Below are 13966 nucleotides of genomic sequence, written 5' to 3'. Positions count from 1 at the left end.
ATAAAACCCGAAAAACCATACAAAACAGGAAGGCAAAAGATGTTCCATGAGGATGTGAATGTGGATAGAATGTATGTGACGACAGCGTAAGGCATCAAAATAAGAATAAAAAAGCCTTCACAGAGATGGCCATCAGGCTGGTAAAAATAAAATGGGCCAACAAATAAAGCAGTCGTGGCTTTTCTCCTCTATTTATACGGAGCACACATTTTGTGTTGTTCCTCTATTTTCAGTCTTTGCACTCTCTTTCTCTCACACTCTCTCCTTCTATTTTAGAGCAAATGGAGCGGAATCGTTTAGAACAAATGAATTTTTATTGAACGAGTTTGAATCGCTTGAAAACGAGTCTCGGTGCGCATCATCTCACCATCAATAATAAAGATTTTTTTCTCTTTTTCGTAGAAAATATTACGTTTCAAGCCGTGATTGTGATAAGAACAACATTAATCATCTGTACGCATTGTTTTGAGTACAGTGTGACAGCATTGATTCAGCAAACATAGACATATCGGAAGTGGTATCGCTCCAAAAATTAAGTACACTCGCATAAATTGTTGGCCAACAGCCATTGATGCTATTGTTTTCGAGTCGTTGTCATAAATTTATCTTTAGTCTGTGATTGCCATACTTGTTGGGTGTATGAGCTCGCAATATAAAATGTTGCTGCATGAAATGAACAAATTCTAATTTCCAAAACATAAATACCAGAAGATAGAAAGCCAAAGCTGATGTATTTACGCGGAACAGCTTCGAGTATAAATTTGTTCATTTTCATCCTGTTGCCGCTGCTCGCTCTTCAGCTCACACGCAATGTCATGTAATTTATTAATGTGTATATTTGCACAAAATGCTCATAATTCTCGTGGAAGCGTGAAAAAACCGCCCAAAATGAACGTTCTCATTTTCAAAGATTAGGCAATGCCATTTAAACATACAGCCGAAAATAGCGTGTCGTCTTTGCGGCAACAATTTCGTTTGTCAAATTACGACGAGCTTGTGCGAGCAACATTCCCATGCAGTCGAAATGGAAATCAAATTTGCATCGGAGAAATGTGCCATCATTAAAGTTTATGCAAAGCGGCAACGAAATCATAAAATACGATGGGAAAAGGACACGAATTCATGCAAATTGAATTGATACTCCGTTTGATAACTTCCCTTTCACTGGTGATGGGGAGGAGGCTTCAGAACGAACATTACAAATAAATATATGGGATAAAATTGCGCTGGTTCCACAAAAATAACAAGAAAATACGGCAGATTATGACTTAAATTGATGGCAAACCAATCTCATTTTGTTCCAATGTAATTTATTCAATTCAAACGAGAGTCGATTGAGTTTTAGATTTGTAACGTGAGCAAACAAATAAACGGCACTGGCGAAATAGAAAAAAAAACTTGTAGAATTGATGAAATTTTTCGACCATTGGATTCCATTAGGAGGAGTGTTGAAAGCGCCTTTCTTATCTTTGTAGCATTGAGCATGAAATGTAAATTATGCATGTTTTGTGCGTCACACACACGCAACATACAAAGAAATACAACATACATTCCATGGATGGATAACAACAGATTACGACTGGGCAGAGAAAAAAAAGACAAATAAATTTATGGGAACATCAGCAAAAATATAGTAGATATGGTATGAATGTGACTACAGATTCACATGAGCAACAGTCATTTATTTTATTTAGTGCAAGTTTTTCTTCTTCTTTCTTTTGGGATAAAACTACACGCACAGCACAGCACATCACCATTGATTGTATAAAATATTCCAAGCCATTACATTGAATTCACTGTGCGGTTTAATTAAATAAATTGGCTTTACTTTCAGCAGTCGAATAGCTAACTCATGGAACGTTGCTGTGAAACCAATCGATAAAAACGATGAGAAATTGTTGTTTGCATTGAATTTGAAATGAAAAAACAAACAAACCACATGACACATTTCAATTTGAGACAGCACACAACCGAGATGCTTATCCTTTTTAATTTGATGCCTAAACACACACAATGCTCTCTATTCGATGCAAATAAAACCTCTGAACACCCTGTTTAATTGATGCTTGATTGTTTGCTGATTCGAAATATGGGCAGCAGATTAGCCAGATTATGGCATAATTACGTAAATGGGTTCGGATTTCGAATGTAAATACGTTGTGATTGGGATTGTTGAACAGCCCAAAAATCAGAATCACTCACATTTCAAATACCATATGGGAAAAAGTGTTAAGCGGATGTGTTTTTTTTTTTTCAAATGTTAACACTCCAATTTCATTTGCATTTCAGAGCTTTATGATGGGACAATTCCATTGGATTTTCTGATTTACACATTTCCCATTCCACACAACTAGAGATAATGTTTGTATTTCGGAAACTAGATGATCCTTTTAAGCTTAAGCCCGATTTGGTTCCAACCGTCCCGTCCAAAGCTTCGTCATAATTATTGGATTTTCGATCATTATATCTGAATGAAATTGATATTTTCACCGAAATATGAATCCTTTTTCCTTTTGCTTGTTTCATATTTCGAATCTTGATCCGTTGATTCGATCCAAACGTCAAATATCACTTCGAACAACATCGAATAAATATTGGACAGTGCTGACGCACCGAATTCGTTTCGTGAAAAAGGTGTATATCGAATTCAAAGCTCTGGGATTGAAAGAAAATCCTTTTGCACACACTTCAAAACAGCGAACAACTAACGAAAACGGTAACAGTAAACAAGGACTAGAATCTTCTGGCAAAAGAAACAAACAAAAACAAATTCATTTATGCGACCAAAGAACAATCCAAACATGTTCCGTTCTTTTTCATTTTCGATTTCATTTCCGTATGGAATACATAAAAAGTAAACACATTTGGAAAATAAATGCGCATATGGTAGCACTGTTCCGTCGCTTATTAGCTTAAAGCATTAAAAAAAGTCGTCACACACTTCCTTTTTATTTGCTTTGGATTAAGTATGCACACTTTTTCTTTCGCTCTTCAAAAAGAACGGAGGAGAGAAAGGCAACAAGAAGAAAATTCTTATTCCAGCGAAAATAAGATTCAGAACACGAAGGCAAAACGAAATTTGGAAAATCGCAAATCTGATACGAGCATCGCTTTTTCACTGTAGACACACACAGCGATTGGCAGACACGTGTTCTACTGAAACTCGTATTTGGTATGGAAAAACACCTTTTTTTTCTCTGTTGTACAGCTGTTGTACGAGCGTCTTTTCTTTGAGAAATTAAAATGAACTGAAGAAGAAGAAGGAGAAAAAAAGCAGATACAAACGTACTGATTCGACAGTGAATAATGATTTCACTATTATAGTCGAAGAACCCTGTTTCTAGCTAGACTATATTCAATATGCTGAAGTCTTACTATGTATGTATTCAACTAGGGGGATAGAACTGAATAAATGAAAATGAAAATATAAATATTGTAAATAATTGCATATTCTACTGAATTTGGATCAATACGCGTCAATGCACTGAATAACTAGCTGCGAATGCATGCAAATTTGCAACTGTCATTCGTGCTCGCCACGAACGACACGAGGCAACAGAAGAAAACAACAACAATACCACTAAGGAACGCAGTGCAAATTCTTGTGAATATTCGTCAATACTTGTCAATAGAGCAAATATTCCAATAGTTCTTTCCCCCTAGGTATTCAATTCACAAAAACACACCTTAAATTTTACACCAATATTTATAGTGTCAATTTTTAAATACAGTTATTCCCATTCAGAGAGAGAGAGAGAGAGAGAGAGAGAGAGAGTAAATAGAAGAAAGAATGAAAATTGACACTATCATAACCTGCTCTTTGCACGCACATTCACCGATGTCAGATTGAATGTGATCGGCTTCAATTTGACTGACGTTCATGGCTCCCTATGTCTGGGGGAAGGAAAAGCTAATGTTATAATATGCGTACAAGAATTTTGGTCATCGAAAAACTGGTCGTACAAAACTGACGATGAAAGATTTTCCATTGTGGAAAACTTGCCACTTTTGTTATAATCTTACACGGCCAAGGATCCAACATATTCCTCGGGTACAATTTCAACACGGCCCAATATCGTTTGAGATGGATCAACAGCGGGACAGGTTATTATAATGATATCTTCAACTTGTTTGAATTGATTTAAATCTCTCAGTTTGATTGTCCTCTTCTCTCTCACATTAGTGATATTATTTGCCAGGTTATGTGCTGAGCAAAATAGCGCAACGAACATTCGTCGGAAAATTAACAAACAAAACGCTATGCCCCCGTATTGTTCACGATAAAATGAGTATGGCTTGTAGTCTGTAGTTTGCCCATTTGTTTGGAAAAATTGAATATTTTCACCGGTGATGGTCATGATTGGCTCAAACGAGAGTGATCCTTTATGAATCAACTCGAAGGCATTTGATACAACGAGAGAAAAGTAAGAATATTACTAATTGGTACTTGAAACGAAAATAGTATCGAAGAGATGACGAACTTGATTATTATTCAAATTATAGTTTCTTTTCATTATATTTATCCCAATTATATGTGCAGATTATATTACCTAGCGTATAATTTGAAACCGTATGGAATCGATTTTCATTATCCCCTTTTGCACGGAAAATTCAATTTCATTACTGTGATACAAAGACTAAAACTGGAACGAATGAGCACGTAGTATCGATGATACTAATTTAACAGAAATATATCAAATGGAAAGTGTACGATTTTAAATTGAAATGATTTCCTTTTATTTTTAATTTGCTTTATTGTTACTTGTGCTCAGTACACATAAGTAGAGATGAACACATTCAACACGGCTTTGTTTCACTTACACTTTCAATGGGATTTATTCAGCGATGAAATGAAAATATACAATAACTGGCTTGAAATACTATTTCAACTCCAAATTATTTTGTTTCATTGTATTTATGATGCGTACATGTACGCTATCTAAAACCACATCGAATACTGTATCGGCATTATTTACGTTTCAAAAAACAAATTGAATAATGTTCTGCAAGTCATAGAAATAGAATGAATGAACGCGGTTACTGGAGCGATTGGAAATATTTCTCAACATTATGTGTATAAAGTACAGAATTGAATTTCCCAACACGTATTTTAAATATTTAGTTGTTCTATTTTGTTCCAAAATTATATGACCTAGTTGCAAATTATCTGGCCCAGATCGTTGCCTTCATAATATTTCGTGACGTAATGTACAACGTTCACTTTGTTTTTTGTTTTCGCATTCAATTGATTACTGTTTCCATACTCAAGAGACACAAGCACAAAGAAAATGTTTGAGATTTTCTGAATAGCATTCAAAATACACCAAGACAAAGTCGTTATTCAAAGAAGTTGAAAATGTGATTTTGATTATCCGCACACAAGTGATATGTCGTGAGTCACATTGCAGATGCCGGGATACGACCTGACAAAATAACAAGCAAAAAAGCTTTTTCTTCCGCTCTTCACACAGCTGTAACTCGTGTGCTTTTCCTGTTTTTGTTTTTCTTTCGTAACGAAAAAATGCGTACACATCTTATGGAGAGTACTTGAGAAAATAAATAAAGAAACAAGTTGGAGTTTTTCGCAGAACAGCGCGGTTGTGTTTAAAAAGTTCTAAATTTAGCTGAAACAAAGTTTGTGCGGAAATCAGTGCCTTTGATAAATTTCATGTGTACTCAGAGCCTGTATAATGTATATGCATAGCGAAGACTGAACAAATTAAATTGCCGGAGAGATACGCGCAATGACGAAGTAGCTTGACGACACATACACGGGTTACATCTCGTCATTCTCTTCGAACAGTGAAACTGTGTTTTCGAAAATGAATTTCCTCGCATTTTCACTTGTTCGGCTTCGTCGTGTTGACAGCATTGATTCCTGGCATAAAAGTAATTAAAAGCTCATTGCATACAAGCCCTTGCCAACGTAACGTTTGCTAATTTGCTTCTTTTATGCAACGCAGAGGAAGAAAGTGAAAAAACAACGAATACAAAAAGCCACCATTTGTTGTTGTTACGCTGTGCAGCGCCCAACCTATTTATGGTTGTCTACATTCTGCATTCAACAGTATGCATCTGCTGAATGGCCGTAGTTCCATGGACTAGATATATTTATGAATAGAACTATTATATGGGGAGACAGCATGCTATCGTGTTTTAGATCTTCTTCCGGAATTTCTTTTCCATCGTGTTTTTTTCCACCGACATTTCCTGGTGTGTGTGTGTGTGCGTTGCATTTGCTTTTGTTTTGGTTTGAAAATGAGCGCAAGCCTCGAGTGAAAATTGGCGTAAATAATTTTCGTAATAAAGAAAATTGTCGTGCAAAGTGCTGTATATATCACTAACGGCAACACGCTGGGTATATCTAGTACCTGTGTAAGCCATTTATTACGCTCGAATTAAATTCAAAAGGCAGCCAAGGCATAAAAAAAGTACGTGTGTACGGCAGATTCCCTTCTGGCATTTGTGAATAAATATGCTTTTGCAGTTTTACTTACTCCACTTTGAAAACAGGTCTGCTCTAGTATTTCCAAATGATGTGGCTTGTTCGAAGTGCAAGCCAAGATGTTAACGCTTTAATTTCATGCGCGCAATGTCAAAGCAACCCACACAAGTAGTGACCATTATAAATGTTGTCAATAAAAATTATTCTGTAACGGTGAAGTTTTTTTTTTGTTTCTCTCGCTATTTAAGCTTGAAAAACCCAAATATTTTATGTACATAGAACTGTTTCTACGCTCGAAAACATGGAACGCAAGCAATTATTGATTTTGTGAATTTACGCAATACGTAAGTGAATTATTTGAAGAAAAAACACAGTCGTAGTGGAGAAAAAATGGCATAAATAGACGATTTTGTTGGCACAGCTGCAAGTCCATCTCATTCTATTCGGCTCATTTTTCAGAGATTTCGTTCGATTCGAGATAGATCCAAATCGTTCTTGAAATCGAACAGTCGACAAAAGTTTGTGAGTAAATTGATTCGTGTCCATTCGTACAATTCCAAGTTTTTTTTTTCATTCTTTAAGGTGAACCAAGAAGATGCATGTCGTGAGCCCAAGTAAACAAGCCGAAACTGTGGCTAAAGGGGTGGCATTGTTGTCGGGAATTTTGGTAGGCTGTCTCTATGCTTCATTTGGACGTTCGGTGGCAATACAATGGTTTTCCAGCACAAAAGGACCCAACGTAGAATTCACTACTGTTCCATCAACCACACCAGGCCAAGTGATAAATGAAACTGCCCGATTCTTAGTGTCGGATGATACAACAATGGCTGACACCTTAGCAAAACGCATCAAGATTTTGTGCTGGGTTCACAACAATGATCCCGAAGCCAATCTAATCGACGCGATTAAGAAGACTTGGGGTAATAGGTGCACTGGTTTCATTACAATCACAACCAAAGGTGTAAATTCAACAGATGTATTCAACATTCCGAATGGGAAAGATAGCGCGAATCTCGAAAATGCATACCGATTCATTTACAATAATTTCTCATCGAAATATGATTGGTTCTTGAAAACCACCGGCTATTCATATGTTGTAATGGAAAATTTACGCTTCAAATTATTTGCATACGATCCATTGAAGTCAGTTGGTGTTGGACTTGCATTGAATAACACCAAAAGGCAAACGTATCTTTCAGAGAAAGCCGGCTATGCGTTGAGCAAAGAGGCATTGAGAAAATTGATCAAAGGATTTGACACGGGAGTTGAATGTAAGAATGCCACAAAATTACACAATAACGAACATCGTATTGGAATCTGCATGAGTGAAGCGAAAATCCATTTCGCTAAAAGCACCGACGCAAATGATAAACAACTTTTCTATGACAAATTTCTGGATGATTTCCTTATGCCAGATCCAAATGTTAAGCTGCCATATCCATGGTATCAAGACTACAAAGTCAATCACTTTCTGGATTCGGCCTCAAATCATTCGATTGCATTCTGCGACATAAGCTGGCACCAAATGTACGTAATGGAGTTTCTCATCTATCAACTTCGACCGTATGGATTGGAAACAGAAATGCCACCTTTACCATATGTCGTATCATACGCAGATTGAGTGAATAAGATCTAAGTTTATTCTTTTTATTAAAGCGAACTAGGCCGGTTTCGTTTTACATCTAAAATTAATTGATGGATAAATTTAATTAAAAAAAATAGTTGAAATGTTTGTACTCAAATTGGTATTTTCTTTCGATTGGGTTGGAAAGCAAGGTTGTTTATTATATTTCACAGTTTGAAATTATAGAAGAACATACATATGATTAGTTAAGACTTGCACATTTTATTTGTGGCTATAAAATAGGGCACATAGCACACATACAAAATATGAATCCATACATTTACCCACAGAAGTGTAGTGAGAATCGTTTGCTATGTAGAATCAGTATGGGCCACATACATTGGCAACAAAAATGTAGTGTTTTATCTGAGCACAACATATGTACACAGCGAATACTGATTCTACATAGTACTCACTATACTTCTGTGTGTGTGTGTTTCAACAAATGTAAAATAACATAAAGGGGAATATGATCGAATTCTTCATACCAATAGAATTAGGTATGATAGCAACCAATTCTGGATATTTCTCGATAGATAGAAAATTACTTTCAATCATTCGATAGGGAGATAGTAAAGATCGACGAAAACGGTTGGATTCTTGACAACTTTGACATTTTGATGTACACACACATATAAATACGTATGGTGGAAAACGTCAGCAATGAACTATACTAACACTTGGTGTAGCAAGTTCATCGAATGTGTGAACGGGTGACAATATTCGATGACTTCAAAATCATATGAAAAACCACACAAGTGTTGACATTGCAAACTCACGATTTACACCGTGAAACACAATATTTCTTTGAATAACAAATCGTGTATGAAGCCTAGGCTTTGCAGAGCCCGAATATGAACAATAAAAGAAAATAAATAAATATAATTCCCAAGCAAATAATGTATATAAAATGTATGGCGTTTCCAACCTCACCACTGTTCACCACAATCAGTCAAAGCATTAATGTGAATGACGCATGACAAAGTGACTTTGACAGCACACGCATATGAATTGATGTCATGTTTACTGTTGTTTACGTCAATGCAAAATCTCCAGTATCCAGTTTCAGTCTACTTTAAATGAATGGTTTGAAGCGAAAATGTAATACAGAAAAGTTGAGCGGAAAAATGTCAAATGAAAAGGGATAGCTATATAGTTCACTATAGATTACTATACAGTTTACTATATAGCTATCTCTTTTCCGCTCATTCATCATCGATATTTTTCCGCTCAACTTTTCTGTATTACATTTTCGCTCCAAACCATTCAAATATGAAATATGCACGTTCATTCAATGAATAATATTCATTGAATATGCAAACAAAATACGAATGCATATCGAATGATTGAAAATAATTTTCTATCTATCGAGAAATATCTAGAATTGGTTGCTATCAATTGAAGAATTCGACCAAATTCCCCTTTATGTTATTTTACATTTGTTGAAATAGAAAACACATTTACAATACATGAAGTATTGCTATTTTAATCATTCAAAAAGCCCGTGAAACAAAGAACGCATCTGTTTTCACATTATTTTTGCCCGAGTCTGTTCTAGTTTAGCTGTCTTCATTGTGATATTTTTTAGTTATTTACATCACTTATTTGTATTTCACGAGTAGAGAATTGCTTTAAAAACAAAATCTGCACTTTTTGTTTGTATCACTCATTTGGTGACTGGTATAATTGGTAGGCTTAACGAAATAAATTTCGTATGAATTTTCGTTTGTATATGCACAAATCTCTTCAATCACCTCATATCCGCCTAATATGGGGTCGTCATTGCGATACGTTACTTTTTTCTAGCATAATTATCGACGTAAATTTGAGCATAATCGGCTTCAATATGATGCATCGCTATAATTAATTTTACAAAGCTGATGACGACACAGTTGTAATTTTGGAAAATTTACCGTACATCCTAACCAGTTATTCAACAGAGTTTCCCATTTCCATCGCCTATAAATTTCACACGCCAATTCACCGATGGGAATATTACAGTGGTGGCGAAGGTAAATGCATTCACAAAGTTAATTGATTGTGTTATTGACTAATTTTATGCATCAATTTATTATTGTTACACAGGTAATGCGATGTGTGAAGCTACGCTGCGAATATTTGATGACAAAATGTTGACAAATGAAATTTGCGCTCAAACTCATCAATACGGAATATTGAGCAAAGGCTGAAATATTTTAATGTGTTTGGCAACAGCGATTGTTTTTCTCGTTGACAATCATTGTTGAGCGAAACGAGAACGTTTTTCATATTTGACACCAAAAGGCATCGGTTTTCAAAATCAAAAAATGTATTGAGGTATGTTTGATAGCGTTAGCTCTTTTAGTTGCATCGAAGTTTTTCATTTTGTGTTTTTTGCATTTCACTGGCATCGATAATACTATCAGAGTGACGAAGAATAAAACTGTTGCTCATTTCAATACACTTATCCACCCAAAATATGCGCACGATGTGATACGATGCTCTATTCTACATTCCATACCATTTGGAATGGTATGGAATTCAATATCCAGATTCACCACTGCCTCAAACTCTCAAACACAAAAACTATGCTGGAAATGCTGGAAACAGGACGCTTGAACAAATCACATTGTATATTCAGTGCATCACGTTATGCAAAACTTTATAAAATATTAATAATCGAAATAAAATGTTAAATTTGAAAATAGTCAATGATCCACTTTTCAAATGATAAGCTATTGAATATGTATGGCTTAGGTTTCTGAGAATAGAATAATGAAATATTTTTTTAAATATTGTATAAATCCGGTAAAATGTTTATAATACACGGATGAGTCGATGATCAGCACATTTATAGCATCAATGCAGCGGGTTTATTTGATTAAACCATAACAAAATAAATTCTATTTCGAATTTATAAATTGAATTGTCGCATTATTTGAACAGTTATATCATTTTGCGGTTGAAATTTCGGTGTAAATCAAGCCAACGCGAACGCCCTGGAATTTCAAAGGGTGAATTAATATAATTTAACATTTCAAATCGAAACTAAATTTTTTAATATGGTGCCATTTCCGACCATTTTGAAAAAAAAAACTCATTTAACGTGAAATTCCGTTGAACTTCTATACTTTTTCATAATAATATTGAACATTTTTTCGACTACACACTACATCATACTAAATTGAGAACACTCCACCGGAAAGAGTAGTTAGGTCTTTTTTCGATATTTTAAATATTGGTTCTAGTTGAAAGAATGCATAGTGCTATTTTACATTGCCTAATCAAGCTTTCGGAAATAAGTTTTAGAATATTTCCATTGCAATTTAAGTTAAAGCTCCTCTATGCTTGCATAAAGAGAAAATAAACTATGAAAGGTGAGAGCGAAGGTTTTTCCTGTGTAAGAGTATTGATGAAGTTTTCTTGATTATCTGTAAAATTGAATTAACTTGCAAATGTATTTAGTGCAAAGTTTCCACTGTGAACTGTACTTTTGCACATGTATGAAGAAGTGCCGTTCCATTGCGATCCAAATATAGTTATGTCAATGATGGAGGAAATGAGAAATTTTACCACAAAATCTAATTACATTTTTCATGTTAATCAGGTCACTGGATTAAAACCGCTCAGCTATTTTTCGAAAGAAAAAAGTCAGAGAAATTACATGAAAATATGATGGTCATTGCAGTTTGAAAGAGTCAAGCGAAGCAAAAAGTGTGCATACCCTTTGTGACTGCAATGACCAATAACATATTCATCTAATTCAAACGGGTTTCATGAGAACTACATAAAAGCGGCATTTTATTTGCTTATGAGTTGAGTAAACATCAAATTTTCATAATGAACGTATCGTATATGATCTGAACATTTTCTAAGTTCATAAGTCGACATTTGAACTTTGAGGACTTCGAATATGTGATATTTACATTCGCTGAATGTTTACTCTTCGTTTCTCGAATATTTGCCAAATGTTCTCGAAATGAGATGGATTTTTTTCTGCAGCATATTCATTTACTTAACATACGTAAATAAGAAAAAATCTACTTTTGCGACTGATACGCATAAAAATCCCCCTAATCTACACCGAGTGCAGAGATGAAAAAATAAGCTGGCACGTTGACGAATGCCAGAGTGTGTGTGTGCGCATTTGTACGGTCGAAAATTATCTAAAAACGCGCGCTGAATGCACGGATCACATATATCAGCGGCGTACATGGTGCAGCAGCATTTGTTGTTGTTTGTTTCAGATTTTGCATGCATTTTTTTGCCCCGAATGTTTATGTTTAGTCTAGTTGTGAATACAGAAAGCAAAGCTCATGTTTTTATCTGGTGTTGTGTTTGTAATCAGAATTCAAATTCGTATGCAAACATGCAATGTTTTGAAGCGCACCATGGAAACGTGATATTTTCCAGGGGAAAATTGAAAAGAGTTATTTACAGACACTCAAGCATTTAATGTATGCAGAAATAAATTAAAAGTGTACCAAACGCTTGTAGACCAAATGGAAGAAGTGAAGCAAAGCGATGCAGAGAGCGAACGAGAAGAAAAAACAACAAAACCCGATGCACAAACATGAGCGATAACTTTAACGATGCCATCGCGCCGAAGTGAAATTAAATTACTGAAATTGGGAATGCAGCAGCAGCAGCAGCGCCAGCGATAAAAACGATCAATGGCATTTGGAACACATTTGGTGGGGCAAAGGCGCATACATAAAAACCTGCCCCAAGACAAAGCGAGTGTCGCATGTGAAAAATTCAACGAATGGAAAATCACGTTTGCGAGTGACTCTTAAAAAATTCACATTGAAAATCGGCGCACGAAAATGTCAATGCATTTTATGTGCAAAAAAAAAGTTTTAATCTAAATCAACGTAATCTCAAATCAAACGCAATTCAAATGGTAAACTAGCTTCCATTGATGGAAGAAAAAACGCACACACATACATTTACTGTACGGTGATAATTACATTTGAATTGCGAAGTAAATGAAAAATGTTATGTGACCGATCCGTCTAGACTTGCGGCGGATGTACTGAATTAATGAGAGAGAGAGAGAGAACGAGAAAAAAACGGAGAAGAGAAAGAGCCCTTGTGTGGGCAATATAATGTGAGGATAAAATGCAGTCGGGACGTTACAACGTCTCTAATGCCTGGCTGGGTTTGTGCAGTATTTGATTGGACATTCCGTTGACAGTGCAAAAGAGAAAGGGAGAGAGAGAGAGAGAGGGCGAATCGTACTGGACTAAAGCCACATTGCGCCGATAAAAATGATTGATTGTACTTAATGAAAATTTAATTGTTCCATTGGCAAATTCCCAGCTGATTGCATTTGTACTATGTGTCGGCTTCGAATACGGTGTGTGCGTCTGGCGAATAAAGTATGAAAAGTTCACCGAAATGCAATAAACAACGAACGTGTTTCTGAAACGATTGCTGAATTTATTTATGACACTTTTCTTCTATTTTGCTCACACTGAGCCTCTCGCTCCTCACCACATTCGTTCTCCCGCTCTCGCTCTTTCGCCTGGATTGCGGTCGAACCGTCGAGAATGCACACAATGTTCTTTGCTTATTGTTTAACCAGAGCGTCAAACCGATGCGAGAAAAAAAAAAACCAAAAACGAAGCAATAGAGAATTGCACGAGGCAAAGTAAAATACATAAATACCAATTGAGAAAATGTGTTGCTGCACACAATTCCCTCAAGCTCCTTCCCGAGTGAGCTAGAGCGAGAGGTATGAACTATCTTGAAGTTACTGTGCATTGGAGTCCCGCACAACGACAAAACGCAAAATAAATATGAAAAATATTGAATAAATTAAATTTTTATGTCGGAATGTTAGACAATGGTGCGTTCATTTGCACATCGTATACCATGAATATTTATCGCCTTTCATTATTCGCCGTCGTATATTT

The 13966-nt window shown here is 35.6% G+C and overlaps 3 protein-coding genes across 6 annotated transcripts in view; 1 reads left to right on the top strand and 2 right to left on the bottom strand.

Moving 5' to 3' along the window:
- LOC129565834 (troponin T, skeletal muscle) overlaps nt 1-2625 on the bottom strand; it is a 94143-nt gene extending 91518 nt beyond the window's left edge. The window contains exon 1 of the mRNA XM_055441113.1: nt 2618-2625. The gene's annotated coding sequence lies outside the window, so the exon portion shown is untranslated. The remainder of the gene's footprint in view (nt 1-2617) is intronic.
- LOC129565826 (uncharacterized) overlaps nt 1-13966 on the bottom strand; it is a 115307-nt gene that overhangs the window by 11525 nt on the left and 89816 nt on the right. The gene's annotated exons all lie outside the window — the stretch shown is intronic.
- On the top strand, nt 6872-8181 carry LOC129565838 (glycoprotein-N-acetylgalactosamine 3-beta-galactosyltransferase 1-like). Of its 2 annotated transcripts, none has more exons than XM_055441116.1 (2): nt 6872-6967; nt 7028-8181. In XM_055441116.1, exon 2 carries the CDS (start codon nt 7041-7043, stop codon nt 8064-8066), a length of 1026 nt encoding a protein of 341 aa, XP_055297091.1. In that variant the 5' UTR covers nt 6872-6967; nt 7028-7040; the 3' UTR covers nt 8067-8181. The 2 variants fall into 2 exon arrangements, with proteins under 2 accessions (XP_055297091.1, XP_055297092.1); XM_055441117.1 differs by having other exon boundaries at nt 6927-6963.

This window comes from Sitodiplosis mosellana, unplaced genomic scaffold, assembly GCF_009176505.1.
Source record: "Sitodiplosis mosellana isolate CC-2019 unplaced genomic scaffold, AAFC_SMos_1.0 Smas_scaffold_3, whole genome shotgun sequence".
In the NCBI taxonomy this organism is placed as follows: Eukaryota; Metazoa; Arthropoda; class Insecta; order Diptera; family Cecidomyiidae; genus Sitodiplosis; species Sitodiplosis mosellana.
The sequence above is the reverse complement of the archived record's forward strand: the minus strand, read 5'-3'. Positions and strand labels throughout refer to the sequence as shown.

Bases quoted from the DNA above. Each gene is read 5' to 3' on its own strand.
- LOC129565838 (XM_055441116.1), top strand. From the start codon at position 7,041: ATGCATGTCGTGAGCCCAAGTAAACAAGCCGAAACTGTGGCTAAAGGG.